Source organism: Aquila chrysaetos, chromosome 1 (assembly GCF_900496995.4).
Source record: "Aquila chrysaetos chrysaetos chromosome 1, bAquChr1.4, whole genome shotgun sequence".
In the NCBI taxonomy this organism is placed as follows: Eukaryota; Metazoa; Chordata; class Aves; order Accipitriformes; family Accipitridae; genus Aquila; species Aquila chrysaetos.
Genome location: NC_044004.1, coordinates 83,036,463 through 83,062,884, shown reverse-complemented (window position 1 = coordinate 83,062,884; position 26,422 = coordinate 83,036,463). Strand labels below are relative to the sequence as shown.

The 26,422-nt window shown below is 43.7% G+C and overlaps 2 protein-coding genes and 1 long non-coding RNA gene across 11 annotated transcripts in view; 1 reads left to right on the top strand and 2 right to left on the bottom strand.

Annotated features, from left to right (window-relative positions):
• Positions 1 to 1,878: 1,878 nt before the first annotated feature.
• On the top strand, positions 1,879 to 23,730 carry PPEF2 (protein phosphatase with EF-hand domain 2). Of its 7 annotated transcripts, none has more exons than XM_030021596.1 (18): positions 1,879 to 1,993; positions 6,524 to 6,711; positions 8,199 to 8,228; positions 10,414 to 10,541; positions 11,075 to 11,132; positions 12,308 to 12,483; positions 13,530 to 13,644; positions 14,982 to 15,028; positions 15,467 to 15,633; positions 15,718 to 15,754; positions 15,846 to 15,995; positions 16,786 to 17,121; positions 18,595 to 18,780; positions 19,480 to 19,622; positions 20,120 to 20,226; positions 21,316 to 21,479; positions 22,060 to 22,147; positions 22,775 to 23,730. In XM_030021596.1, the coding sequence occupies exons 2-18, from the start codon at positions 6,651 to 6,653 to the stop codon at positions 22,951 to 22,953; spliced, it is 2,172 nt and encodes a 723-aa protein (XP_029877456.1). In that variant the 5' UTR covers positions 1,879 to 1,993; positions 6,524 to 6,650; the 3' UTR covers positions 22,954 to 23,730. The 7 variants fall into 7 exon arrangements, with proteins under 7 accessions (XP_029877456.1, XP_040982365.1, XP_029877461.1 ...); XM_041126431.1 differs by having other exon boundaries at positions 21,316 to 21,529; positions 22,033 to 22,147; positions 22,775 to 22,886; XM_030021601.1 differs by lacking the exon at positions 8,199 to 8,228.
• Positions 3,682 to 15,862, bottom strand: LOC115344521. 2 transcript variants are annotated; one of them, XR_005933321.1, is made up of 3 exons: positions 8,807 to 12,357; positions 4,229 to 6,890; positions 3,682 to 3,802 (listed from the first exon to the last, which is right to left on the bottom strand). It is a non-coding gene; the product is annotated as an uncharacterized LOC115344521 (long non-coding RNA). The 2 variants fall into 2 exon arrangements; XR_005933320.1 differs by lacking the exon at positions 3,682 to 3,802 and adding an exon at positions 13,194 to 15,862 and having other exon boundaries at positions 4,382 to 6,890; positions 8,807 to 8,894.
• Positions 23,570 to 26,422, bottom strand: part of NUP54 (nucleoporin 54) — a 17,166-nt gene continuing 14,313 nt past the window's right edge. For both annotated transcript variants that reach the window (XM_030021760.1, XM_030021770.1), the window contains 3 exons: positions 26,125 to 26,244; positions 25,646 to 25,756; positions 23,570 to 25,388 (listed from right to left, as the gene is read on the bottom strand). In XM_030021760.1, the coding sequence (XP_029877620.1) occupies positions 25,260 to 25,388; positions 25,646 to 25,756; positions 26,125 to 26,244 (360 nt within the window). In that variant the 3' untranslated portion in view covers positions 23,570 to 25,259. The remainder of the gene's footprint in view (positions 25,389 to 25,645; positions 25,757 to 26,124; positions 26,245 to 26,422) is intronic.

Here is a 26,422-nt window from a genome sequence, read left to right as displayed (position 1 = left end):
CGTAAAGCTTAGAGGTCCCATTCTCCACTGGACAAAATTCCTGCTAATGCCAGTGAGAATTTTACCTGAGAGAAGAAGATGTGATCAGAGTGTTAGGTCAGAGCACCACTTCCACATACGTGCAATGTCACCTCTAGTATTTGCGCACCAGTTACGCAAACTGTTCCTGAGAGAGCTTTCTGGAGATGTGGGCCCTTTATCTCCTTGCGCTGAGTCTGGCTAAGTGTTAATAACCTACTTACCTGCATCCTCTACTACTGCCTGGATAAATGTGCTGCAAGCTTTGCCTTGACCCAGTTTGTACAATGATGTTAGCAGTCGTATGCCAGAATGATAAATTTGAAAAACGGACTGTTCCGGGAGGAAGATGTAAATAACAGCAATCACAATATCCTTGAGATTTCAGAATGACATTGCTTTAATTCACAGAGCAGGCACTGACTCCTGATCCCAGCAGGTTTTCTTTATGTAACAGCCACCCACAAGTAAAGACAAAAGGATTCTTACAGGTGTAACTTCGCATAGTCACCTTGACCTTGGCAGCGTTAGGCTGATTATCTTCTGGCAGTGGTGTGCCCAGGCTCTCAGTGGTATATAAATTCAATCAAATGTATTTGTTTCAATGTGTACAAATGGATCTGGAGTGTATAAATACTTGGTATCCATAAATATTTGGGAAACAATTGTCTGCTCCTGTTGTTTTTGTGTCTCATCAGCTGTTCAGAACTTGCTCAGGCCCAGCCACAGAGCAGATTATGGAAATGTGGGGTTTTCTGAGATTTAAAGAAGAAAGGGAACTAGATTTGAAGAAGTCTGATTTTATCTTGTTTTGCTTTTTTTCTTTTAAATTATTTTATTGAAGAAAACCTTGCATTTCATCCATTTATAAATGTTCAGACATCCTGATTGTCAACAAAATAAAGCCTTTATACCAGCTTGAATACTTTTTTTGCTAACCAAAAGGATACATAACTTTATGGTCTTAGTTTAATGACAAGCTAAAATACAAACACTAAGAAAGTGGTAAATGACATGTCTTACAAACTAGATGATTTAATCTGTGAAACATGTTGAGCTGCTTTTGTGTAAGAATTTAAAGTTGATAAAAATGCAGAGAGACAGGATTGCTAATACTTTAAATAAAACCATCTTAACAATGCTGGAAACATTAAAATGTTGCAGTGATTGTTTTAGGAGGGTTTGGGTGTTTTGTGGGATCTTCTTTGTTTTTTAAAAAAGGAGGGTAATTTGTAGTTATTTGAATTGCTTGCTGATCGTCCTTCTGTTTGAGATTTCATCTGCTTTGTGTGTCCACTTTTTAGAGACTGGGAAGTAAAATAGCTTTTCTGCTTTCTCAAGCCCAGTCAGATTCATGACTTAGAATTGTTAAGTAATTAAATAGAACTAAGTTAAATACATTATCGTTGCTTCTTCCATCCTTTTGTTTTCGCAGTACAGATTCCCTAGCTACAAAGCCCAAAAGATTTTTCTGCCCAACATAGGGAATGCGCGAAACCTTTAATTCTTTTTCCTCCAGAAGTTTGCATTTAGCAAAAGGCAACTTGAAAGTGTATAAGCGCCGACTCTTAGCATGAGAGAGGCCAAGGTACTGTATTTCTCATTCATAATCCTCTTCAGTAATCCTAATCCATTTCAGATCTGTAGCCTTTCTTAAGCGTCACATGGGAGAGGATTCTAAGGCTGCTCAAAACAACTGTGCAGTAAATATATCGAAGGGTCTGCACTTGCTGCAGAACAGCACAAGCATTCTTTACCGCAGGTGCCGAAAGACATGGCAGTTTCTGCTGCGTGCCCGAGGGAACAGCTTACTTGATTACTTAGATTGTGAGGAGGATTTTCTGAATCTGTTATCGAGCAACTAACTTCAGAGATTATTGATCACTTTGGGTACTGAATAGAAACAAAAATTTAAGAAGTGGAGAGTTTCTGTTGTGTTTATCTTAATAAATCCATGTTAGAAATTGGTGGCAAGGTAAGTTGCATTTTCCTTTTTATTTCTCTGTAGCAATGTGTTGTGTTCAGAAATAGTTACTCAGCACCCAGAGTTTGAGGTGAAATATCCTTTTTGTATGTCAAGCTGTATAAAACTGCAGTTGTGAGTTTTCTGTCTGAAATTCTCCTTCTTGGCACTGCAGTAACTGTGCAGGTGCAGAGGTCAGTGCATGTGTAAAATAAAACAAGCTTCACCATCTCATTTCCAGCTACGAGACGTGCCGAGTCTGATGTACACGTGGGATATCCTTAGGTATTTACTCTAGGAGGGCAAGGCAGGATCATCACTTTCCCTAGCGCTAGCTACCATTTTTATTCTTGGGAGAAGTATTTGATTTTTTTTTTTAATTCATCTGTAGCTCTTAAACAAACTGTCGCTGTTTTTCTTTTAGCAGAACTTCAAATTTCTGTTCCCTTCAGACATCTCTTTTTCAGTTTTTTTCCTAGTAAATTTTCAGAAAGTGTTATATTCTCTCATTGCCTTCTATATTCTGCTCATCTTTTCTATCAGTTGTTTGTCTATAAAATTGACAAGTTAGTGGGGATTCAGTTGTGCAACATAACACATGAAGTGTGTCATCTTTCCTAGGAGCCCTGTTGTTTTGGAGTTAGCTTCGCGTTCACTTCAGCGTTCCTTGCAGGCAGCCTTCAATTCGTGTGGGTGGAGCACCAAATTCTGTACAGATCTGTAATGTGGAGAAGCTCAGTGATGTGACAGAGTGTGTAGGATTTGATTAAAAATGCTATCACTTGCTTTGGTTTTGAAGGAGTTAAAATAATATTTACAGTAAGCCAGGAAATTTACCTAGGCTTTTGTTGTTCTTGTTTTGGGGTGGTTGACACAAATGGATTTGTGCAAGTTTTCCTTTAATGAGTTTTATGTGGTATTGTAGGGTGGTATTAAACAAACCGGCAGCTTGTGTTTTAAGAGTCGCAAAAACGAGTATATTATCCCTTGGCTTGGGAGGTGTATGTGGAGCGTGTCTGTTACATGTTTCTCCTGCCTTTAGAACGCTATCTCTGGTGGAACAGGGCACGTGCACCTTTCCTATGTGTCTGTGGTCTTCTACTGAGGCACTGAACTTTGTTGTTCTGTTAGTCGTCTATGTCCATGTGTGGTTCTTGAGTCTATACTTTTTTTGGTGGTGGTTTAGTTCTGCCCTGGCGTAAGCGCATACAGCGGGTTTTATCAACTTGCTTTACTTACAGCATGCGTGTTTGCTAGCAGATGCTCTATGCAGCGGCACGTACCAGGGGAGAGCCTCATATGGATGTATTGCATCTTCTCAGAAGGTGTGAGGAAATCCTGTTTTAGAGGTCTTCTAGCTGCATCAGAGAAAATGTAAACATCTCCGCCGGAGGGGAACAGTGGCCAAGAGCAAGATGCGAAAGGAGCAGTTTGTAGCTGACTATTTCCTAGCTGCATCATTTCATCTCACCTGGTTGTTTAATACAGCCTATATTTGAGATGATGCCACTGTTCAACTTCATCAAGTCTTCTAGGCCATGTCTTTGTGGGCCTCTCTTCCTCTTCTTTTTCTTGGGTACAGGAATTTAGGAAGGGGAGTGGTGCATGTCACTGCTGGGTGGATGAGGAAGGATGAGAGGTGCTGAGAAGTTGGACTGGCTCTATTTCTTCCTCACTCCTCCCACCCTTGAAATAGGTTTGATTCCATTGGAGTTTCTGGTTTACTGCTCTGCACTCCCTTGCTCAGGCTATGGCCCTCAGAAAAATGTGAGGGTAATGAAGTGAAAAAGTTTGCAGCTCCAAGAATTGCTTGGGAGAGGCCTGTCAATAAGATCATTCATGATAAGATAAATAGGCAGGTGCTGTTGCCTGTGCTTGCTTTCTGCAGGTGCTCCTAGGGCACACTAATACTAGACCATCCCTCAGTATGGATGGACAAAATTTATGTTTAAAGTAAGGCTCTCCAAATAACAAATGCTTGTTTGTTTTGCAGGGAAGGAGGGAAATGAGGTCAAGTTTTATTCCATCTCCAAAGGTCCTGTCAAATCCAAGGTCACATTTTATCAAAAGAGATAGGCACTACCCCTGAACACATCTTAAGCAAGCGAAGTACCTAACTCCGTACTGAGCGTTTGCTTCAAATTTGTTCTCCATTTTTTAGAAGTGATCTGGAAGTGTTCTAGTTCCTGAAAAAGGATTTTTTTTCCTCATATTTGCGTTTTTAAGAGTATCTTTAAAGGCACTCACCTCTTCCAAAAAGCTGAAGCATCCGTCTTCCTTTGAAGCTGGTACTGTCAGGTTCCAAAGCAGCACTGAAGATACGTGTAGGCACACAGGCTGTGTTGACCCCCAGTGTGGAGGAACAGTTGTCTACACTAACCATGTTTCAGGGCTTTTTTCTTGGGACTGGCTTGAATCTGGTCCTGTGGACGGAACTCCCATTAATAGCTGGAATGTGTCTTCTGGTGTCATTTTATCTGAAAGGAACCTGCGTCACGGTGTTTCAGAATGCCCTGCGAGGTTGTACCAGGATGCAGTAAGTAGAGGTGCTTGGGGAGGATTGTTTCTAAAGCAAGCTCCTGATACAGAGTGAATCATTCACATCATTGTTTCTCTGGACAGCTAATACTTGCTGAAATCTTCAGATCTGTGTCTTTGAAAATAAATTTTTGTTTGGATAGTGAGATGGGAGTTAGAAGGCTACACTCAGAAATTCTGAGCTTGAAAATTTGTTTTTCCTGAAATGGGATTTGCCGTGTACAGGAGGTTACAAATAAGAGCCTTAAATGCTAGGGATTCTGATTTTTGTGTGCAATTGTCCATTTGAGTAGTTAATAATCCGAAAAGTTGTCAGAGTACCTGCATTATTTAAGCACAAAGGCTATAAAGCACCAGATATAACTGGGCATAATTCAGCAGTGATTTCAGGCCATTTTTGACAATGTTATGAAATAATGTTGTTAGAATAAAACTAGAGCGATTGGTATTTTGTTGAGAGCATTGCTGCATATCCTCCTGTTGTGTCACCCAGTTATTGCGAAGATGCCATTGTGCAATTTGGCATCCTAGGCAAGGTAAAGAATTTCAGCATTTCACTTGCCTTAGAAACTTTCCATGCTGAAATGTTGTTTAGCACAGTTCATCTTCCTGAGCAAACACTGCACACATGCACCTTATACAACACCGGACGTGCTCCTTCAATTAGCATTTGTGCAGATCTGTAGCTATTTTGAGAGGAAAGATGTGGGTTAGGTGGAAAGAGATTGAAGGAGGCAAAAGGATTGCGGGAAGCGAGAAAAGGAGAAGGACTTTTCCCTCTGCTGGGGAGAACTGCCTCTGTAGTCACACTGTCCTGACCCTTCAAAATCCTTTGAGCTGTGGTCTCCTGCTAGGACCAGGCTTAACATTTTTACAGGTGTTTCTTTCCTTCCCTTCCCTCCGTTTCTCAGATTTCTCCTCCCCCAGTTCTGGGTTAGAATAAGAATCTGTATAATTCTTATGCGATACATCCTGGGACCGCTTTGGCAGTAGTACGTGATTGTTTTGTTTTTTTCCCAGAGGAAACATGTCCGACTGTGAACGACATTCTGGTTGTCCTAAAAGTGAGAGATTTCAGAATTTGTCCTAATCTTGCGATAGGATCCGTTTGCTCTGACTAGAGCTTTCTGCAGCAGTGAGGTTACAAAAGTCTGGCTATCCTGTCCTCTTATACTGGCCAGGATCTGAGCGTTTGACGGTATACTATGCTCCCACACTCAAGCAGATCCACAAGGTGAAGGAAAGCAGCGTTTAACAAAGCTGATTATTTTCTTATGATAGCTAATTGTTATTTTAGACTTATCTCCCCTCTAGCTGTGGCACTGCAAATAGATCTAAATACTATTTGTGTGCTCATCCCTCATAATGAGAGTTATCCTTCACAGATGGCTATATGCATGAATATTTGTCTGCATATACTGATTGTTAATGAATCACGTTAATGACTTTTATCGTTCCTGATCAGTATTGAAAAACTTTTTTCTTTTTTTCTGTACAGTGTACGAATGCCTCCCACATGCAGTCATGTGTAGTATTTTAGCACCTTCATCCAGGCGCTTCGGCTGTGCATGGGGAAGCGGGGAGGTAGCATGAGGATTCGGACATGTAGTGTGCTCTCAAAACTCAATCAAGATTATTTTATTGTAGCATCTGAAATGAAGGTTCAGGTCAAAGACTGCCATATTGCTAAGAGTTCAGGAGCCTAAAATTAGGCATGTGAGGTACTGTGAGAGTACATGAATGCCTGATTTATGCATCTACCATACAATTACAGTACCTAGACAGGCAATCTCTGCTATTTTTATACAATTATGAAAGGTGCTGAAAAGATTCCTATTCATATAGCTGACTCGAAATTTGAAACAGTAAGACAGAAATCCTCACCTCAGATTGTCTAGAAGACAACAAAGTAGCTGGAAAAACCTGGTAGTAAAAGATGTACTTGGGCACAAGACAGGCCATCTGCTTGTTGATCTTAATAAGCGTTAATGTATTTAATTATAGATTCTCGGCACTGTGGGACATGTTGCAGCTGTTTTGATTCTGACCGAATGGTCTTTCCTGCATCTCTTCCGTGGTTTTGGTGATACCGTGCTAGTCTGCAACGTTCTAGGAGAATTGGTTGGAGAACATGGGATCTGGTAGTTCTGTAAATGCCAACTACAAGTACTCCCTGCAGAAGTCTGAAAATGGTGAGTGATTCTTTGAAAAGTAAACTTTTCCCATCTGTTCCTGCACATGCCCTTGGGAGGCTGCAGTGGATGTGTTTCTTTTCTGAGTTACCTGTTTTTTTTCATAGCATTGAGGCAACGTTATGTCTTTCAGTATCCTGTGACAAGGAGTCTCAGCTGTCAGGCAGAAGACCCACAGGCTTGAGAAAATAACAGCTGTTTAGACCAGGATTAGATTAAATTCAACCAAAACCTGACCAGGAATGAAGCAGCAAAAAGCAATTCCATTTGTTAGAATTAAGATCTGATGGATTAATCAATTGCTGGCTAATGCGTGTGTTGTCACGTGCTGACAGCGAGATGATAGATGGTATCACCCTGCTGCTTCTGGTGGACTCCGTTTTTAAAGACTGTTAGCGGTGCAGGACTGATAAAGCAGAAGCATTAGCAAAGCCAAATATATCTGGTTCTAAAGAAGGCAAGATGGTGTGGCTAAGAAAAGCTGAAGAGCAAGAAGTGTGCTTTTTTTCTAATTATCAGTGCAATGCTCTTAATCTCTGCTAATAATCTAGACTTTTTTATGGCTCTCGAAGCTGTAATGATTTATTTTTATGAAAACCTCGGTATGATAGTATCAATTTTTTGGGTGTGTGCTTAGGTCAGCTATGGAACACAGGGAGTTTATGAGTGAGACTGTACACATAAGGAAGTGTAAAAAAGTAAACAGATTACTTTGCTGTTTGAATTATTCATTCATAAGCATTGGCAGAACAGCAGTATGGTGTAAGCTGTTCGCAAGTGCTTTGAAAGGAAAAATAGTGATTGCATTTAGAAGTGAGGAAAGCAGGGATACCATTGTGACTCAGCCTTTTTTGTTTGTAATTTTCCTTGTTGAAAAACTCCCACTTTTTTTTTAAGTAAGTTAGACTTGTCTATTGCCTATAGCACCAGAGTACCATGGACTTCCCCACAAAGTTCAGGGCTATTTTATGATAATGGCTTGTCTATAACAAACAAAGTGTAACATAAAACTAGTTACTTACTTGAAACTCTGCATTAGATCTTATACCTCATCAACAGTTTCCCATGAGAGTAAAACCTCTCTGAATTTCTTGAATCTGGTTCTCATAATCCTTCAGATCTGCTGATCTGGAGCTAATTAGGACTGTCCACCCAAGTATGACGTGCCAGGCCGTGTCCTGTCCGCCTTGTACAAGGCCCAGAGGCTCTTCCTGATGGGAAGTGTAGCCAGCAGAGCTCTGTTAAACCAGCCCTGCACTTGAGTGAAGAAGGGGATGCGGAACCCAAGAGAGGGTGCAGACTCCCTGTAAGCTGATGTGTCAACTATACTGCTAGCGTGAACAGGCATGTTTTAGTTTGAGTGCTGCCACTTTGGCATGCTTTCAGTAGCTGACATGGTGATGTATGATTCAGTTTACTGCTTGGATCCTCATAAAATGCAGATAAATATCTTTCTTTTCCTTTTTTATTATTTTTTTCTAAACTAGTACAAACACTGCCAGATGAAACTCACCCAGGTAAGCTGGTAAATTAGAATACCTGGCTTTTTCAGTTGCAGAGTCAGTCTCTGTAAAAGTAGTGTAAAAAACCAATGCCTTGCCCATCTGGAACTTAAAATGCTGTAGCTGGGGGTATATATGCTGTCTGTGTGCTTGATAATGAGTCTTTCATAGATTTTATTTTTAATGTTTCAAAGGATCTAGTTTTCATCAGTATATGTGGAGTTGTAACTATGAATTTCTGCGGGGGGATTCAGTTGAAATACATCTGACCCTTACTGCAGTAATTGGACATTCATCCACTGCTAACAGAATGCAAGATATTTAGAAGTTGTTTATTTTAGAGAGTGATTGTGACTGTGATTCTGGTTACGTGCCAGCCAAATTACTGGACAGGGAGTAAGGCAGCTAGTGTTGGGTCTGTTATAAAGGAGGCTTGAAGAGGTAGCATCAGGAGCACCAAACTGCAGGGAAAAAAGTCAGCCTTTTTTATTTTTTCATGGCCCAGCAGATCAGTAAGCATTTTTTCAACAAGATATAAGGCTCAGGCAAAGAATACTTAAGTTGTTCTTGAATTAAGGCTAGCCAAGTCTTACCTTCTTGCCCATGACTTCACCATGACTCAGTTCCTCAGCTGCACAACAGCAACAGCTCTTCTCTTTTTGCACTCTGCAGCTCCTAGTGCTGTAACAGTAACATAATTTAGAAGGATTACTATTTTCAGTACGTAAACCATCAGGATATCTTATGTAGGTAAAGGTCAATGTTTCCTGCTGAAGTACATGAAGGGTGGTTTATGTTACATAATTAATGCAAGCTAATCGAATTAATGTGATCTCTTTGTCTCTTGCCAGCACTTAGCAACCTTTGGGGTAAGGGTGGGGGATTTCCTTCCTTTTATAAAGCTTTTCCACCCCCCACACCCCATTGCTCTCCCTGCTTTGGTGAATGCGGTAGTGCTCTCTCACAAACCAGATGCCAAGGGAATATGAGCTTCTGCAGCAGGGCTAACTCTGTAACTGTCGTCTCCATTTGATTTTGGGGCCAGCCTGTAGACAGAGCGGTCATCCCTCCCTCCCTCAGCTAAAGATGACACAGAGAAGCATCGTTACAAAATGTTTTAAGCATAGGGCTCTAGGGTAGGGGTCCAGAAATGAACAGGAAGGGACACAGAGCATAATCAAAAGGAGATGCCAAGTAGCAGAGCTGGTCGGCAAGGTACCGTAAAGTAACCAGGCGGTCCAAATGGGGTCAAAACCAGCCAAGGAGGATGAAATTGTTTCTAGAGGTACATAAAGTTCTGTGACAGAACTTGAAAAAGGAAATGGGAAACTGCACCAATGTACTTCACTTCAAATATGCACACACCCATCTGAAATAATCTTTTAATGAAAAACACTGGAATTGGGGAAATGCAGAGGAATGGTTATATTTTAAAGATCAGGGCAAATAGGCATCATTTGGAGGGAAGAGCCTGGTGCCAGTTCTGGCTGGGGATTGAACCACGACCCGGCACCTGGAAATTCCTTGCATTTTGTTCCTTCTGTGTCATTAAGTGGCCAAAGATCTGTCTCCCTCTTTTTGTTGTGGGTGTTGATTTTGTCTTTATTTTATTCCAAAATAATGGTATGTTAAGATTTATGCTAGAATAGATCCCTTCTGAAGTTTGTCCAGAACTGCAAAAGCTGAGGTATTTATTTAGATTCAAGGAAGGTAGACAAACCCCATATTTTTAAGGCTCTGGAGGGGGACTCGGTGTCTTGTTTTACACCAACTCCTTGTGTGGCCTCAGTCATATCTCTGGTTTCCTGAAGCCCCAGTACCTAGACTCTAAGACAGACAGGAAAATAATCAAGGTAAATAGAAAGGGAGAAAATTGTCTCTTAATATTGAAGAACGTGTTTGGATCTTTAGGCCGTAATAGGTTGTTGTTAACTCTGGTGCTGAGGAGCCAGCAGCGATGGTTAGAAGTGCTTCAGAGGTCTCTGGTCAGGCAGGGTCAGATCAACCTCTTGCAATATGGTGAAAAGCAGCAGGTGTTTTGTTACCCTTAGTATTTAGGCATCAGAACACCTTTCCTGAAAACTTGCTCCTGAAAAAGAAGGACGCTTTTCAATTTTCAGGGTTGGGAAAGGAGCGGTAGCAGGGTACCTCAGCTGCAGCCACTCCAGCTCAGCAGGTTGGTCCTGGTTTTGTCCCCTAGCTTTCAAGGCAGCCGTCTTGATCCAACAGTGGTATCGGCGCTACGTTGCTCGGCTGGAAATGCGCCGACGTTGCACCTGGAGAATCTTTCAATCCATTGAGTACGCTTGCGAGCAGGATCAGATCAAGGTAAGGCGCCAAGGAAAAGAGTATGTAGGAAAATACATAGGAGGGTGGTTTCTGCGCCACAGACTCGCTCGTTTCTGGCTACTGGCTGGTAATCCTGTAAGTGCTTCAGTGGGCCAAGGACTGGGTTTTCTGCCCATTTTTAGCCTATCGATTTCCTGCCTGCTTACGTCTGATGAAACCCTAAGTAACGAGTCTTGAAAGAAAGCCGTAAGGACCATTTAACATTGTTTTTCCTGAGTCTGAACACAATAGGCAACCTAGTTGGTTTGTTATACTTTAACTTTGATTAATATTCTCTTATATGGTTGCCTTGCTGTCAGGCAGGGAGAGGGAGGACTTACAGGTGTACTTCTGCCTGTATGGCTCAAGGTAAAGCTACTTTTTTGACTTCATCACAAGATATTCAAAACTGGAATTGGTATAGTATGAGAGGGGCATAGATAATACTTCCAGAAAGAAGAATCATGTTAAGTTGCCACTCTGCAGAATTTCATTCCAGGGTGAATGCTGATGGGCTCTCTCTCTTCTTGCAGCTTCACAACTTCTTCAGTTACCTTATGGACCACTTCACGCCAAGCAGCAGTAAAGAGAGTAAGTTTCTATGTGCCGTTTGTAGATGTGTCACCAGCAGCTCAGAAGGTTGCAGCCTGTATTGATTCTTTGCCCATTGCTGGTCCTTTAGGATGGCAAAGGGGGCCAAGAGAGTCTAAAGAGCAATGGCATCAGGAATTTGGATAGGGAGCGAATTGTCTGGAGACTGTCAGAGCTGTGCGAGGGATGTGGGGCAATTCCTGCTCCTTAGGAGCTGGAAGGGGGAATAAAAGCTCATTATGTTTTTTTTAAGAGCAGTATTAGAAATCTGCCTTTTTTCAGTGAACCCTGGTGACCAGGGCTTTGCAGAGCCCATTTCTGAAGTGAGAGAATCCATCTTTAGTGAACTGTGCTCTAGGCTATCTAATTTATTTATATTTAGTCTCTCACTTATAACTGGGGGGGGGGGGGGGGGGAGAAGTGCTGTGGGAACCAGTATCTTCCTGAATCAGCAGAGAGCATTATATGTTATTTCTTAGTGCTGGGAACTTGCTAATGAGCTTAGCTCTGAAATCTGATGGTAGTAAGTCAAAATTAACTATTTCCTTTGCTGACCATAACCTGCTGAAGTCCTCAGTCCTTCCTTTCAAACTGCCACCCTTTTTCTCTAAACCACCCCATGTATTTTACCACAAAGCTCTGTTGAGGAAGATTTTTTTTTTAGTGTCTGTATAAAACAGGACAATAATGTCCTGTTCCTTGAGTTGGGCTCTGAGATGTTACAGCAATAAAAAAATAATGCATATTTATACAAATTTTGTGCAACACTGAGAATGTAGGTGCAAGTTTAGAAAAAACAGTTCCTTAGAAGACAGTTCCCTATTATACAGTTTGCTTTTGCATGTCATTGAAAATAAGCCTTCAGTTAGCCACGGCAACCAGTGTCCATCTGGCTTTACCAGAGTTTTGGAGAAACTAGCATAGCTGCCAGCACTGCCTGACACGTAGCACATGGAAACTTGTCCCTGCAGACTCTTCCCCACTGCAAATTCTGTAGCGGTGTCAAACTACCAGCTAGCCTCTGCTGCTGCCATTGCTCATGAGCTCTAGCCTAACCAAACAGCTTTTTATTTTGCAAATTACTAGAATGGTGTATTGAACCAACTTAACTTTTTCTTGTTTCTTTCTCTTTTTAAAAAAAAAAAACCAAACAAACTGACCAATCTGCCATCCAGGGGATTTTATCAGTCGCATGTTCATAAGTGGGGAAAGCTTCAAAGAGGCAGAGCTGGAAAAATACTGTGACTATGAATCCCTGGAGGTGCCAGACTCCTACACTGGACCCCGTCTCTCTTTCCCACTCCTTCCTGACCATGCAACTGCCTTGCTGGAAGCTTTCAAACAGAAACAAGTAAGGATCCCAAAAGGAATCATGCTTTCCCCTTCTCTGCACAGGGGTGTAGGACAGATATTTGGTTTTAGCCTTCATAACAAGCTAAGTTGATTGGAGTATAAAGAGCTGGCAGGCTGTTAAGCAAAGGGGGATGGAAATTATACGGTATTTCTCCCTGCCATAGGAACTTCTTTCCTTTTTGAAAATGCAGTTCTGACAAAACTGAAAAGTCTTTGTGGGTGTGTGCCGATATTAACCTGAATTTCATTTTAAAAGGAAAAAAACCCACAACAGTCCATGTTGAAATATTCTGTCATTTTTTGTTGCAATTCCTTAATTTGTAAAAATGTATAGAATGGCCCAGATGGAAACAGCTGATTAAAATTATGGTTTGTGCCACGCAACTTTGACTCATATTTAAAATGTAAAATGTGAGGTTTTTGATGAGGATGTCCAGTACCAATTCAGCAACACTAAAAAGCCAAGTCCTCGTACAACTGCAGTGTTCTGCTGCCATCCCTCAGTCAAGGTGCTGAACTGCAAAATAGGCCAAAACATCCCTTCTCCAAACAAAACGACTTCTAAACCAGAGGTCTTTAGTGTCTTGACTAATATTAAATGCCTACACCCCGGCTTTGAGTGAACATATTTCTGCAGAACACATCACAGCTCAGGGCCTGGCTTAATGTGGAGAAGGCTAACAAAGATCTAGAGGAGCAGCTGCTTACCTGTGATACTGGGCTGGAATTTCTGCTGCTCTAGGAGGTGGTGTTGCCCAGCAGATATAGCCTTAACCACAGGGTGCTAGGGTTTTTTGGTTCTCTTGCCAGCCCTGCCAGTGACAAGGCTGGGCTGCTTTTGGTGAGTCTCTTCCATCCTGCTGTTCCCCAGTATTTGCCTCATCTTGTTTGTAAGCCCATAGGTCAGCACCAAGTGTCATCCCAGTGAGAGTTTGTGCCATCCAGGCTATCATGGTGGGTCCTTGGGGCCTTTGCAGACAGAGCTGCATTGCTGCTCAGAGGTCACTGATTTCCTGCTTTAATCCCTTCGCTTTCTCCTAGTAGCAGCTCCACGCTCGCTATGTCTTAAACCTTCTGCATGAGACCAGGAAGCACCTCAAGCAGTTGCCAAACATCAGTCATGTCTCCACGTGCTACAGCGAGGAGATCACCGTGTGCGGTATGTCTGGGTGGGAAGGCACTGCTCAGTCTCTGGGGCAGAACGCTCACATGAAAGGGGTGGGAAAGGTATAAAATGGTAGCGTTACCATGATGTCCTCCTCTGCACTGTGTGTGGAACACAAATGCAGTCTATAAGGAAAATGTGTGTTGAGAGGCAACTGGGGCTGTCTAAAATATCCGGGTTTACCCTGTGATGCTGTATGATGTGAGCTGCTCCGAAGACTAGCCTGGAGACTGGAGGGAGCAAGTCTGCATCATGGTCCTATTTCTGCTTGGTCTGGAACGGGATGGGGGTGTTGAGGGAAGGTGGTTTGTCTCTTCATAGCCTGCCTTTGGCTTCCCTGAGAGATTTTGGAATACGTCATTAACAAACCCTGCCCCTAGATGGTAGCATTCAGTTTGGCTTAGCCTGCTGTAGCAGTGGTGATGTCACAGTGATTATAAAAATGCAAGGAGAGGAGGAGGTATGGATAGAAAAGATAAGGATATATATTTGTCTAAGGGAAGATGAAGGGTGATAATGATGGCCTGTGGCTCTTAAAATTGTTATACATTACAGCAAAGATTTAAAGAATTTTTCAACTGGAATTCAAATTTGTCTTTGTTCTGTCACCCCAACCTTGGAGTCCTTTTACCAAACCACAAAAACTGCACCCAGTCCAGGACTGGCCTCAAAACTCAGTCATTTTCTGTCCTGTTTTGTGGCCTGGGATTATTTAAACAACGAAGTCCTGGAGCTGTTTTGGCTAAGTCTTCATTACCAGCAGCGTATGCATTCAGATCCAGAATACTAACACGTCTTTGTGTCCTATCAAGTAAATTTGAAAGCTTTTCACCATTATTTTCCTACTAGGAAAATAGGACTAATGTTTAAACTTTGAGATATTTCTGAAAAATGTGTACTTAGCATAGACTTTTGCATGCAGTCACCTTCTGGAAAACAAACCTCTCTCTCCAATATCACTTTAAATGATAATTTAGTTTGATTATTATTTTGTATGCAAAGCTTTCTCCCGTGTAATGATCAAAGTCAAAAAGTGTCTTCTGTCATGTTGTGTCACCCTAAGAGATAAATGAACAAAGCTTCTGAAGCAGAGTCTTCAGAAGCTGGTGTAGGCTTTTTGCTGTCCTTCTCAGGCTTCAGCTCAAGCCTTTACATCATGTCCTTTTCCTTCGGGCACATTGCCTCAGTGTAAGGAAACTTGTACCTTGAACTTCCCAAAATATTTCAGTGGTCATTGATTTATAGAGCAGATACTTCACAGGAAGCTATTTATTGGTGTCTTTTTAAGTTAAAGGTAAACATAGTGTGACTTTTCTTTTTGTGCCTGTTAGGAGACTTGCACGGCCAGCTGGATGACTTGTTCCTCATATTTTATAAGGTAGGCACCTTATTTGGAGAGGGAGGCTGGCCAGGCATTGTGAGAAGTATCGCACGGGTCATGCTGAGAAGCGTTTGCAAAATCGGGCCCTTCACGTGTTGTGTGATTCTTCAGGTCGATTTGGTCGGTTTTAAATGGCTTCACAAAGCAGCAGCTTATTCTCTTGCTGACTTTGAAATCTGATATACATGTACATTTGCGAAGTGCCAGTGGACATTTTTGTAAGCGCTGATACCAATGGTAACCCTTCCTGACTGCCAGCTTTCACTTTTCAGTGCATTTGCCACTGGGACCCTACAGGATAAAAATAAGAGTCAGGGTCTATTGTATAAGGTAACCTGGGACAGGAGTGAGAGAATGTGCAGCTACGGGGAGGAGGTATATGGAGATCATGGGGAGGCCTCTCTTGTAACATCCGCCTGTTCCTTGCTTTTACAGAATGGCCTTCCTTCTCCTTCCAAGTCCTACGTGTTCAATGGGGACTTTGTAGACAGAGGCAAACAGTCCCTCGAGATCCTCATTGTCCTCTTTACCTTCCTCTTGATCTATCCGAAGGAGGTTCATCTCAACCGAGGGAACCATGAGGACCACATGGTCAATTTACGGTATGGGTTCTGTGCGGGGCTGATCGCGATGTCAAGGGTGTCACTGCGAAATCCCACTGAACTTTCTTTCTCCTGTTCCTTTAGTTATGGTTTCACCAAGGAAGTAATGCAGAAATACAAGGTAGGCATATGTTTGTGTCTCCTTTACCACATGAGATGTGGACTTTGAAGGCTTGATGCTTCATCTTTTCCTTTCTGACCTGTCCTTCTAGGTGCATGGGAAGAAAATCTTGAAGATGATTCAGAATGTCTTCTGCTGGCTGCCCCTGGCCACCCTGATTGACCAGAAAGTCCTCATTATACATGGGGGCATCTCTGACACCACTGACTTGGACATGCTTGAGAAAATTCAAAGGAACAAAGTAGGTTTTATTACCTAGATATTGCAAGAAACAGCAGTGTTGCTGATTTGTGGTGAGGAGCTTATTTCTACATGTCAAGTTGGCTGCTGATGAGACAAATCTAAAGGATGGTCTTCCTAGACAAACTGTGTTTAGTCACAGGCTTGGAGTGGATCGCTTTGGTTTAATAGTGTGTGTGCAGGAGCTGTGAAGGGAAGAAGCATTCTTGGCTTCTGGAAGATGTAAGGATCGTAGCCAGGGAAGTAGGGGGCAAGGGCATGGGTAAATAAGATGTGCTGGTGCTGACTGTAAAAACACAGAGATGATGAGACTTTGGCCCACAGTTCCTTAGCCTGTTTTTCCCCTAGATTTCCAAAAGGATTTTGATAAGTCGTTTAACTTGCCTCTGCCTCACTTTCTAGTGGAGAAATACTACTTCCCTTCTCCAAATGTAATGACAAGCACTGCATTAGCCATTAGTCCTTCCCTCATTCTGCCGCCCAGTTCCTGTTGCAGATTAAATCCAAGTACTCTACCTTTTGTGAAATGTCTGAGCAGCACAAAGTCAACGAAGAAGAGATAGATCTGTAGTCAGGACGGATGTGGGGCCCCAGCTGTAAACCAAGAATGGCACATCCGAGAGGATGGCACTAGTAATCTCCCACAATTAATCAGCATTTGACAGCAGCAAAGGGAATTGAGGCTCGGAGGCTTGGGTCACTTGACGGTCTGCCAACGGAAGATGTTAGAGCTGGAGATGTACGTTTCCAAGCGGTGTGACCAGCTCTCTTTTCTCTCTTTCCTCTTTCAGTTTGTTTCTGTATTAAGAGGGAAGAAAAGAAAGGAGTCGAATAGAAATGTGGAAATACAGGAATTAAACGGGGAGAGCAAAGTAGAGGCTGACCCAGCAGGGAACGAGGCAGCCCCCAGTTTATCTCTGCAGCCCCGGCCGGCCCAGGCTCCCAGCATGGCCAACAGGCTGGAGTTTTCCAAGTGGGTCCGGCAGACGGTACAGGAGCAAATCGAGTGGTGCCGCCGGCTGGTGGACATTAGCGAGTCGGAGTCGGAGGAGCTCACCTACTCCAGCATGGTCTCCTTGACGGACTTGGATGGGCCGTGCTGGACTCGTCAGGACGAGTGGAAGCAGGTGAGTAGTCTAAGTGGGGCCCTGAGCTCGGTGGGCTGTGGGTGCCTCCTGCAGGTTTGCTCTCTGTTATGAGGAATCTCAGTACAAAATACGTGGCTTAGTGCACAGACCTCTCTGCAGAGAGATTTTTGCTGCTTCGTATAGTGGAGTTAAGGAGCAACTCAAGTGTTGAAGTGCCAGCGGGCAGGCTAATGGGGTTTGTGCTGTTTTGTACGTAGTGCTCTGTAACCCAAGACAGCCTGGCATCGATCATTCAGTGGTAAGCCGTCAGGAAGGGCTGTACTGTGAGCTCGTGATTGATCTTTGCTGCTTGGGGACATTTTGTTAGATATCTGCACTACATCCAGCCCATGTTGCGGCACGGTTCCCTAGCAATTGAAGAGCTGCACACGAGAGTCATGTAGGAGAACGTAGGCTGTGTGCAAGACTGGCGCTAGCTGCCGTTCTGCTGGTGCCCTTCTCCTACCCTTGCGAGTCAGCCTCTTCACTGGGCTTTTGGCTTTCTGTGCTTAAGGCTCTGTCCCAGCATTTGCCCCTAGCACAGCACTCATCCGTTGTTGTACAAATAAAATTGCTGCTTAGGCATAGAGTGGGGCAACAGGTTTTCTTGATTCACTGCAGGGGAGAGAAATAATAGACAAGAGTGATGGTAGAGCCCAGTGATTATATGGGTTATCTGCAGTCAGCTCTGTAGGTAATGAATGAGCACGTCATTCGCTAATGAGTGAGTGGTGATCTTGGGTACTAAGAGCAGACTGAATTTGTGGTTTTAGCTAGGCTGCACTGTGAGTAGATTGCTAGGCAGGTCAGAGCCTGGGAATTTGGTTTCCTGTTTGTGTTAGACCAGTCTGTCTGTAAGCCCCTTCTGTGCACTCTGAAACCATTGTTACTTCATGTTACATATGACATCCCGGCATTGCACACCTTATCAGCATAAAGCTATATATTGAGGTCAGGGTTAAAGAGATTAAACTTTAATCCAAATAGTGGTTGCTGAGTCAGCACTTACTTACATTTCTGGAGGCTGCGGAATGTCCTGGCTAGAGAGCAAAGGAGTTTAATGCTAAGCCAGCTCACGGCCTCAGGATCTGCTGGGTGTTCTTGCCCTGGGACCTGGTTTGGGATGGAGGAGGACAGGCAAGGCTCTGAAATCTTTGAGGCAGCAAAGGGAAGGTTTGTATCAGGCCTGATTTATGGACACCCCTCTTCCCCCAGGCACTTTGGGTGTCCCTGTAGCTCCAGGCCAACAATACTGTCACCTCTGTGGTGGACCAGGCCTGTGACAGTCCTGCGGAGAGTACGGTGGTTCAGCTGGGATGCAGGAAACATCTCTGTTTCCCTGCACTATGGTAACAGCAGCAGTCCAGGGAGGGATTCAGAGATAGAGCTGTATCTGCTTAGTAAACTTTGATCGATGTTATCTGCTACTTCGATGGGTATACTTTACTCAGTGAACTTTTCCAACTCTTTCAGATTTTAGACATTCTCTGGAGTGACCCCATCCCTCAGGAGGGCTGCAGGGTAAATACGGTGCGGGGTGGTGGCTGCTACTTCGGACCTGACGTGACAGGGAAGATCCTTGAGAAGTACAAATTGCAGTTCCTCATCCGCTCCCATGAGTGCAAGCAAGAAGGCTACGAGTTCTGCCACAACAGGAAGGTCAGTGAGGGGGATAGCGTGAAAGGATACTTGGGTTTCCATCCTGCCAGCATGGGGTTTCTGTGGTGGCTTGTCTCAGCTCTGCATTTCTTCCAATGGGGCTTTGTTAAGTACGTACAAAATCGTTCAACAGCCTTATTGGGAGTTACTGAAGTGTGTCCCCAGCCAAGGTCTTAGGTCAGGACAGTCTGGAGGCACCTGCTCTGTTGGGGGCATCTGTTGTGCAGGCAAAGCACATCCTTGTGCCTGGTAGCTGAGAAAAGGTCTGAACCCATTTGTGCCATTGACCCCTTAATGCAGCTGTTTCTGAAGATGATGTACAAAAGGGTGTTACCAAGCTGCTGCAGCAAAGTTGTGCTCTCAGAAGATTCACGGTCACTTCAGTGACTTCAACAGGGGCACTTTTGACTCTGCTCACTGCAGTGGAGAGTGGAAGGTTGTCAGGAGAGGTACAGTGGAATTGCAGAAGCCCAGCGTGTGGCCAGATCCATGTGAGACCAGTGCCGCCCTCGAGGAACTCGCACCTGCAAGGCTCCCAGGCCAGCCGCTGCCTCGCTCTTCCTTTTCCACGTAAAACATGGTGCTTTCACAGTCTGTTGACTCCAGATGGGATCGGTTGTGTTGTTTTCACTGATACATGTATATATAATAAGAGGATGTATGTACTGACTGTAAATACCTCTCTTTTTTGGGCGTTAGGTGCTGACCATATTTTCAGCCTCAAACTACTATGAGATTGGCAGCAACAGGGGTGCCTACGTGAAGCTGGGACCGGACCTCATTCCCCATTTTGTTCAGTACCAAGCGAACAAGACGGCCCATACTCTCACTATGACCCAAAGGCAAGGCTTTCTGGTTGCTCTGTATTCACCAAGTCAAAATTCCGAAAGGGAAAACTTTGGGAGCTTTGAGAAAGTCTGACTCTGGAGCTGAACTTTCACAGCTTGATTTACTAAATCATACTGCTGGAGGAAGACTCAGGCTTTGTGCAGAAATTACTGAGGGAGGCTCAAGGGTTGAGGAGGGAGCGTTACAAGATGAGCAGGGGACTCTTTTTCACAGACTGCCGATTTTTCAGCTTCTCTTTTCAATGCCAAGTTTTAACTTTCAACCCTTGCTGAGGTTCACTTCTGCTTTGTTACTTCACAAATTGATGCAGCGATTGATTCCAGGCACACAGTGCCTTGTCATGAGCATTGAGATGCAGCTGTAGCTGTGCAAAGCAGTTGTGTGAGGGTCTGGGCAATGCATGGACAGGCCAGAGGACTGGGAAAGTGCAGCTTCTCTTGCGCGTCTTGGCAAGTCCTTAATGTGCTTCTCTCTTTTCTGCATCCTCCAGAATCAGCAGAGTGGAGGAGTCAGCCTTTCGAGCCTTGCGGGAAAAGCTCTTTGCTCACACTTCAGCCCTTATCAGCGCGTTCAAGGCCTATGATAAGGACAATACAGGTAAATCTGAGCCGAGGGATGCTCAGGTTAATTCTCTAGTAGCACAGGATTGAAGCGGCGAAGTTGAGCATGTGGCTGGCCGGGAGACTCCTCACTGATAGTTGTCAGCGACTGTCCCGGGCGGAGGCTGTGCCAGACCTTGCCAGAGCGTTGGTCCTGTTTGCTGTTATTCAGTGTCTCTGTTGGGAACCTGTTAATGCCTCAGAGTGGTATTATAATGAGGGGGTGTTGGAAAAGCAAGACGTGATTAGCCTAATGTGTAGCAATTTAGGCTTGGTGCTAGGAGAACCCTTTGGAACAGAAGTATTGAAGAAACACTGGAAAAGACGACCTGGAACATGTCTGTTGCGTCACTTGGGAAGGGCTGAGTGGTCTCTAGAGTCTTTTCAGCCCTGGACTCTAAAACCACTGGGAAGAGGAAAGCGAGGGATGTCGTCCGTGGCAGCAGCCTTAAGGAAGGAGCTGAGAGTTCATAATTCTCTGGCTGACAGGAGTGCTCTGCTGGTGCAGTGACCAAGACGTGTTGCTGAGATCTGTCCATTTGTGGGCTGGGGGAGAAAAGGAACACAGCATTTGGAACTGCTTTTTTGTGGGTAGAACTGCTTTCTTCCCTGGCAGCAGAATTGTTCATAAAAGTCCAGTTCAGCTGTTACAGCAGCGGCTAAAGCAGGGGCTTTTCCATGTTCCTGGGTCACTGACAAAGTACTAGTGCAGTTGTGTAGGCCATGATCTCCAGGGTGACCCTGGCTGTAGGCCACAAATTTATAATGAAATATCCAAAGCTGGTGTCTTCCCATTGTTCAGATGTTAGCAGCCCCATGGCCTTGATTTGTTGCAATGATCAAAAGCCTGCTGAGGCTGGGGGGAGCAGCAAGTGCACTTGTGCCTGCAGTGGCTGATTTCTGTACAGCCACGTAGATTTTCTTCCTGTACCGAAGTGCTCGAGTATGTCATGGAGAAATAACGCTGTTGCTGTCAGCAGCACAGTAGACTGGATATGCGTACTCGTCTAGGCTTTTTACGTTGCCTTCATGTGCTTTGAGCTGCTTATCTCTCAGAGGTCTCCATGGCTCTCCCTTTTCCTTACAGGAAGGATCACGCTGAGCAATTGGGCGACAGCAGTGGAGTCAGTCTTGCACCTGGGATTGCCCTGGAGAATGCTGAGACCGCAGCTGGTGCGCAGCACAGCGGATGGCATGCTGGAATACAAGTCCTGGCTCGACGACTTGGCCATGGAGCAGCGGAGCCAAGAGGTAAGGACTCGCCCCCTTCCACCAAAGCATGATGCAAAGCAGCTCACCAGATCCCCAGCACACGGAACCAAGTATGGTACAAAAGCAGAGCGGATAGGTCCTGTATAATCCAAAATTGTACTGAAGTCGACGGAAAAGCTTGCATGGATTCAAGTAGTCCAGAGGCACTTAGTCCATCGTAGAAATAGATGATGCATGTGAAGTCAAAACCTAGAGGTAGTTTTGGATGCAGGCTTTTGAGTAGGAGAACTACATTCCACTCTCTGAGTCACAGTTTCTTAATTACACCCAGGAAATCTAACTCTGCAATGGTTACAAAACGTAGCCCAAGTCACTGTCTTCTCTGTTAGCCCGGAAAATCTCTGGAAGCGAAAGGTTGCTGATGTGCTATAATGCAGTTGCACAGAGGGTCCAGACATCACGAACCCGTTTCATAAGGCACACATGATGCCAAGTGCATTGCTGGCAAACTCTTGAGAGCAGTAAACTTTTTCATTTATGGGAAGGTCTGCAGTAACTGCTTAGGGAAAGCAGAGCGCTGTCAGAAGGGTAGAAGGAGTGTGACCGTGTTGTCTTTCAGCACATCCAGTCGAGCTTGCTGGAAGTCATTTATCGAAACAGATCCAACCTGGAGACCATATTCAGGATCATAGACAGAGATCATTCAGGTAAGCAGGTGTGCGGGGGGGGGTGGTCACTGCATTGTATTCCATTCTACTTTTGGGCTCCCTTTAGTACGTACAAAGGCATTTTTATTTAATGGTTTAAGGTTTAGGTCTTTCTCCTCCCTTAAGAGCTTCTGCAATGTCATTGCAAGTTTCCACAACCGTGATGCATTTTGAAGTACTGTGTGCAGTCCAGGTAGAGAATTAATAATTGTTTGTTCCGGAGGAGTTCAGCAGAACAAAAATTGTGATGAGAGTCACGCCAGTAATGCAGCATACGTGGGATCTTCAGTGTTACCTGCTTTCAAGCAGTCCTCTCCACTACATTACTGCGGGAAAGAGAAAAAACAAGTCTTTGCCTTCTTTTGTTTTCCCAAATTGTATTATGTCTCTTTAGTCCTTTAAGTTGTATTTTAGCCAGCATTCTCCATGCTAGGGAATTCAGTTGCAGCACGTGCAATGTAGATTATGAGCGGTTTCTTTCCTTCCTTCAGGGTACGCAAGTGGCAGGGGTGGGACGAGAAATCAAAGCTGAGCAGGGGTCCCTCCTTGCATGCTGAGCGGTGACTGACTGGCAGCAGTGTGTGTGGTGACCTTGCGCTGAGGTGGCTGTGCCTTCCTTCTCCACAGGTCTCATCTCATTTGAGGAATTCCACCAAACCTGGAAGCTGTTCAGCTCCCACATGAACATTGAACTCACGGATGACGGCATCAACGACTTAGTTCGCAGCATTGATTTCAATAAGGATGGAAACATTGACTTCAACGAGTTCCTAGAAGCCTTCCGCCTTGTCAAACAGTCACAGTAGTGAGAACCTGGTGAGGGTTGCCACATCCAATGCTTTGACTGTCTGTGAAGTCAGGAGGACCGCTTCCTACCTCACCGCAGAGCGTGCCTGCAGATGCGAAGCTGGAAAAGGGAAGGCAGGTACCTGTAGCACTTACTGGTTGAAAACAGCGACCACCATAGCCCACAGCTGTGATCCATTTGGGGACTGTAACAGGTAAAATAGATAAGCTGCACTTCCATCTGGCCGTTTTTTAAAAGGAGTGTTTTAAGTAGAAATTCCTGCTCAAAGAGAAGATGCAACTTTGTTGATCTTGTCAATGCATGTGATGAAATGTTTCAGGTCTGTTCAAGTGTAGTAAAATGGAAGTAAAGGTATTTCTCATAGGCAGTTTTTTAACCTGGTAGCAACTGCTAGAGCACAGCTTTCCTTTAATTACACACTTTTTTCTGGAGTGCCAGTTCTGGGCTGTTTCATGCCTTCTCTAGTTTGTCAACTCTGTTAGGGGTATTGCTGTTTGTTTCAGCAATAATACCTACTTCACCTCCGTTGCTCCTTTGCTGTGATACCTTTGTTCTGTACGTTGGAAGCTACTAAAGCTGTCGACTGGAGCAACACTTTGAAAAAAACTATCCTCTCAGACACGCAAAACTGTCGCTAGCAGGGGAGGCTTTTCTAAGAAATCTTTTGAGACCAGTTCTTTTTCAAAGGCTACAGTAGTAGGTCAAGTAGCCCCTTGCTAGAGTGCCCATGCTGTGTGTTCAAGGTATTTTCAAAGTATAGTACAACTACAGCTTAGAAAGGGGGGGGGAGGGGCAGGGCAGTGATGTGTTTACAAAGAAAAAAACCAATGTTTTGTACTCAAAGATGCAGCATAGTCACTCTAGCAGGGGCATGATGGCAGAAGTCTTCACTTAAACTGCTACCCTGGCCCATGAAAAACAGAATTCTAGCCTCATTCGATTCCTTCGAACAGGCCACGCTAGAGCTTGAATTGCACATTTAAGATACTTTAATAATTGGAACAATGCTTCCAAAAATAAACTAATCCTTTTCCCCCCGAAGTAGAGTTCCACATATGCTTTTTTCAATTGTAATCGAATTGTGCTTCCAAAAATACTCTTTCTGATGCACAATACAGGCTCCAGCATGCTGAGGCTGTGTTTCTCTTCTTCTATCTTTCAAATTTTGTGAATGGAAGTGGTTTTTTTTTTGTTTTTTTTTTTTTGTGTGGCTAGTGAACAAAATGATTCTGTCACTACCATGTTGAAGGTGTTTCTGCTGTACAAACTCCTACTGCAGCCCATAATGTATTTTTGTTTCAGTTATTTGCAGTGACTTTTGTAATGAAGAAAAAAAAAAAAAGGCAACCTCGGGGGGTGGGGAGGTGGTGGAAAAGCTGTCTCTCCAATTCATGTAGTAGCCAACTGCGCTGCAGTATTTGGTACCAGATAGGATCTAAGGGACAGGACCTTGTGTTTTAGTTTGGCAGCAGCTCTGGGGCATCAGGTTTGATAGCCTGTTACCTGCAGTGGCTGGAGGAGAGTGAAGTGTATTAACCTGGAGTTGTTAGCAGTTTCACTGCTTTACTGATGTAGCTGAGAAAGAGCCAACAGCATGCACAAGTTATTACAAAGTCAGACTGAATTTATTACTCTCCGGCAATTAAAAAAAGGCAGAAGACAACATCTAGACATTCTGTTGTTATTTAAGGGGCAGAAAAGCTTTTTATAATTCACATCTGTAGAGTGACAAAATATCACCGTCCATTCCTTGCAGTCCAAAGGAACGATAGAAACTGGAAACATCAAATTCCTGCAGCAACTCCAAGTAAACTACTGGTTCTGCAGAGACCAACATAGTTATAGTGACATACATATCTGTAATGATTTAAATAAGCTGTTTACATAATGATGTTACTTGATTGTTTTGACAAAAACATGAAAACAGGCTAAGCTTTCCACAAACCAAGTTACAAGTGGAACAATTCCCTTGGCACTGCATTTCTAGGACAATGCTGTTGTAGAAAAAAAAAAAAAGAAATAAATGTACAATAGTACATATAGTTTTATAGTAAAACAGTATCTGAACAGATTCAGTTTTCCTTCTTTTATTAAAGCATATACAGCTTTATAAAATATAAACCTTCCAAAGGTCAAGTTCAAAAGCTTAGAAGAGGCTTTGCTAATTCTAAAGATTCATAACAGCCAAAATACCATTGCTCCTAGAAGACACGTGTTTTATTTTACCTCAACAGTTTTAGCCTTGGAAGGTGAACCACGAACTTGAGTAACGTGTTCTGTGTAAGCCCAGCAGCATCCACCACGTCAACTGAAGACTCCTCCTCTGATGGGAATGCTCTCGTTCAGCCCATGTTCTATAAGTTTGATGTCTTCTAAGTCATCCTTTATAATGCTAATGAGGTGACTCAGGCCTTCTTGCTGCTGCTTCAGGTGCTGCACAGTTTAAAAACCAGCGTAAGCATAGCTCAACTTCACAGATTTTAAGCAATATTTCTCAAAGGTGCCATGGCTGGTGGCAACTGCATAGAGTGGTTTTGTACAACACTTTGATGCACTGTCACCGAGAACAATAAAAAGGACTTAATCCTTTCATGAAAACATGACATGCTAGATACATCTCCCAAGTTAGCACGTAGCTGGCTTAAATTATGAAGTTCAAAGAGTATCCCAGGATTCTACCCAATACTTACTTGCTTGATTTCCCTTAAGAGGTCTGCATCTATGTAATAGCGCTCTTCAGCCCGCACTGCTCCAAAGTGGTTTTGCATCCTGATTTGGGACATGAGCTCATTCAGTCTGCCCTGGGAGGAGAAACAGGCTTAAATCAAACACAATTCATTTACATCTGTCACAACTCCAGCATGTAGCACTCCTTGAGTCACCAGGGCAGGAAGCATTGCTGCTCATTTAATTTTTAATTTTTTTTTTTTTTTTTTTTTTTTTTTTTGGAAGACATGCAAAGGGCAAGCAACTCCAATACTTCTAAGGACTCAAAAACATTTAAATATCTGTCAGTCAGGCAGCAAAGAGCATGACACGACAACCTAGTAACACTGCTGGACTTCTCTTCTGAAAGTTTTCCACAACAAATGTATATGCATGGTTTGGAAAACTTAGATTCTTTTGTGAGGAGAAAACAGTTGTTGGCAAAGTTCTATTAACTGCTCACCTTGAACTGCGTAGGAGCGTTAAGTTCACACTGAATTGTATCTAACTGTACACGAAGCTGCTCTTCATCTGCTTGAATGGCATAACCGCTTTTCCTTTGGATCTCCTGCTTTATTAACACCTGCAAAAGAAGCCTTTGAGGTTCATTAGAGAAGACTTTGCCCATTTCCTTCCCCACTAGCCCATCCGCACGTCTCTCATCAGATTTGTTCTGTCATTTAGTCTGCTGCTCCGAGACCTCAGGGCAGTCCCATAGCTTCTGAGTAAGTGAGAGAGAAGGTTGCCAAAGTAGCAAGACA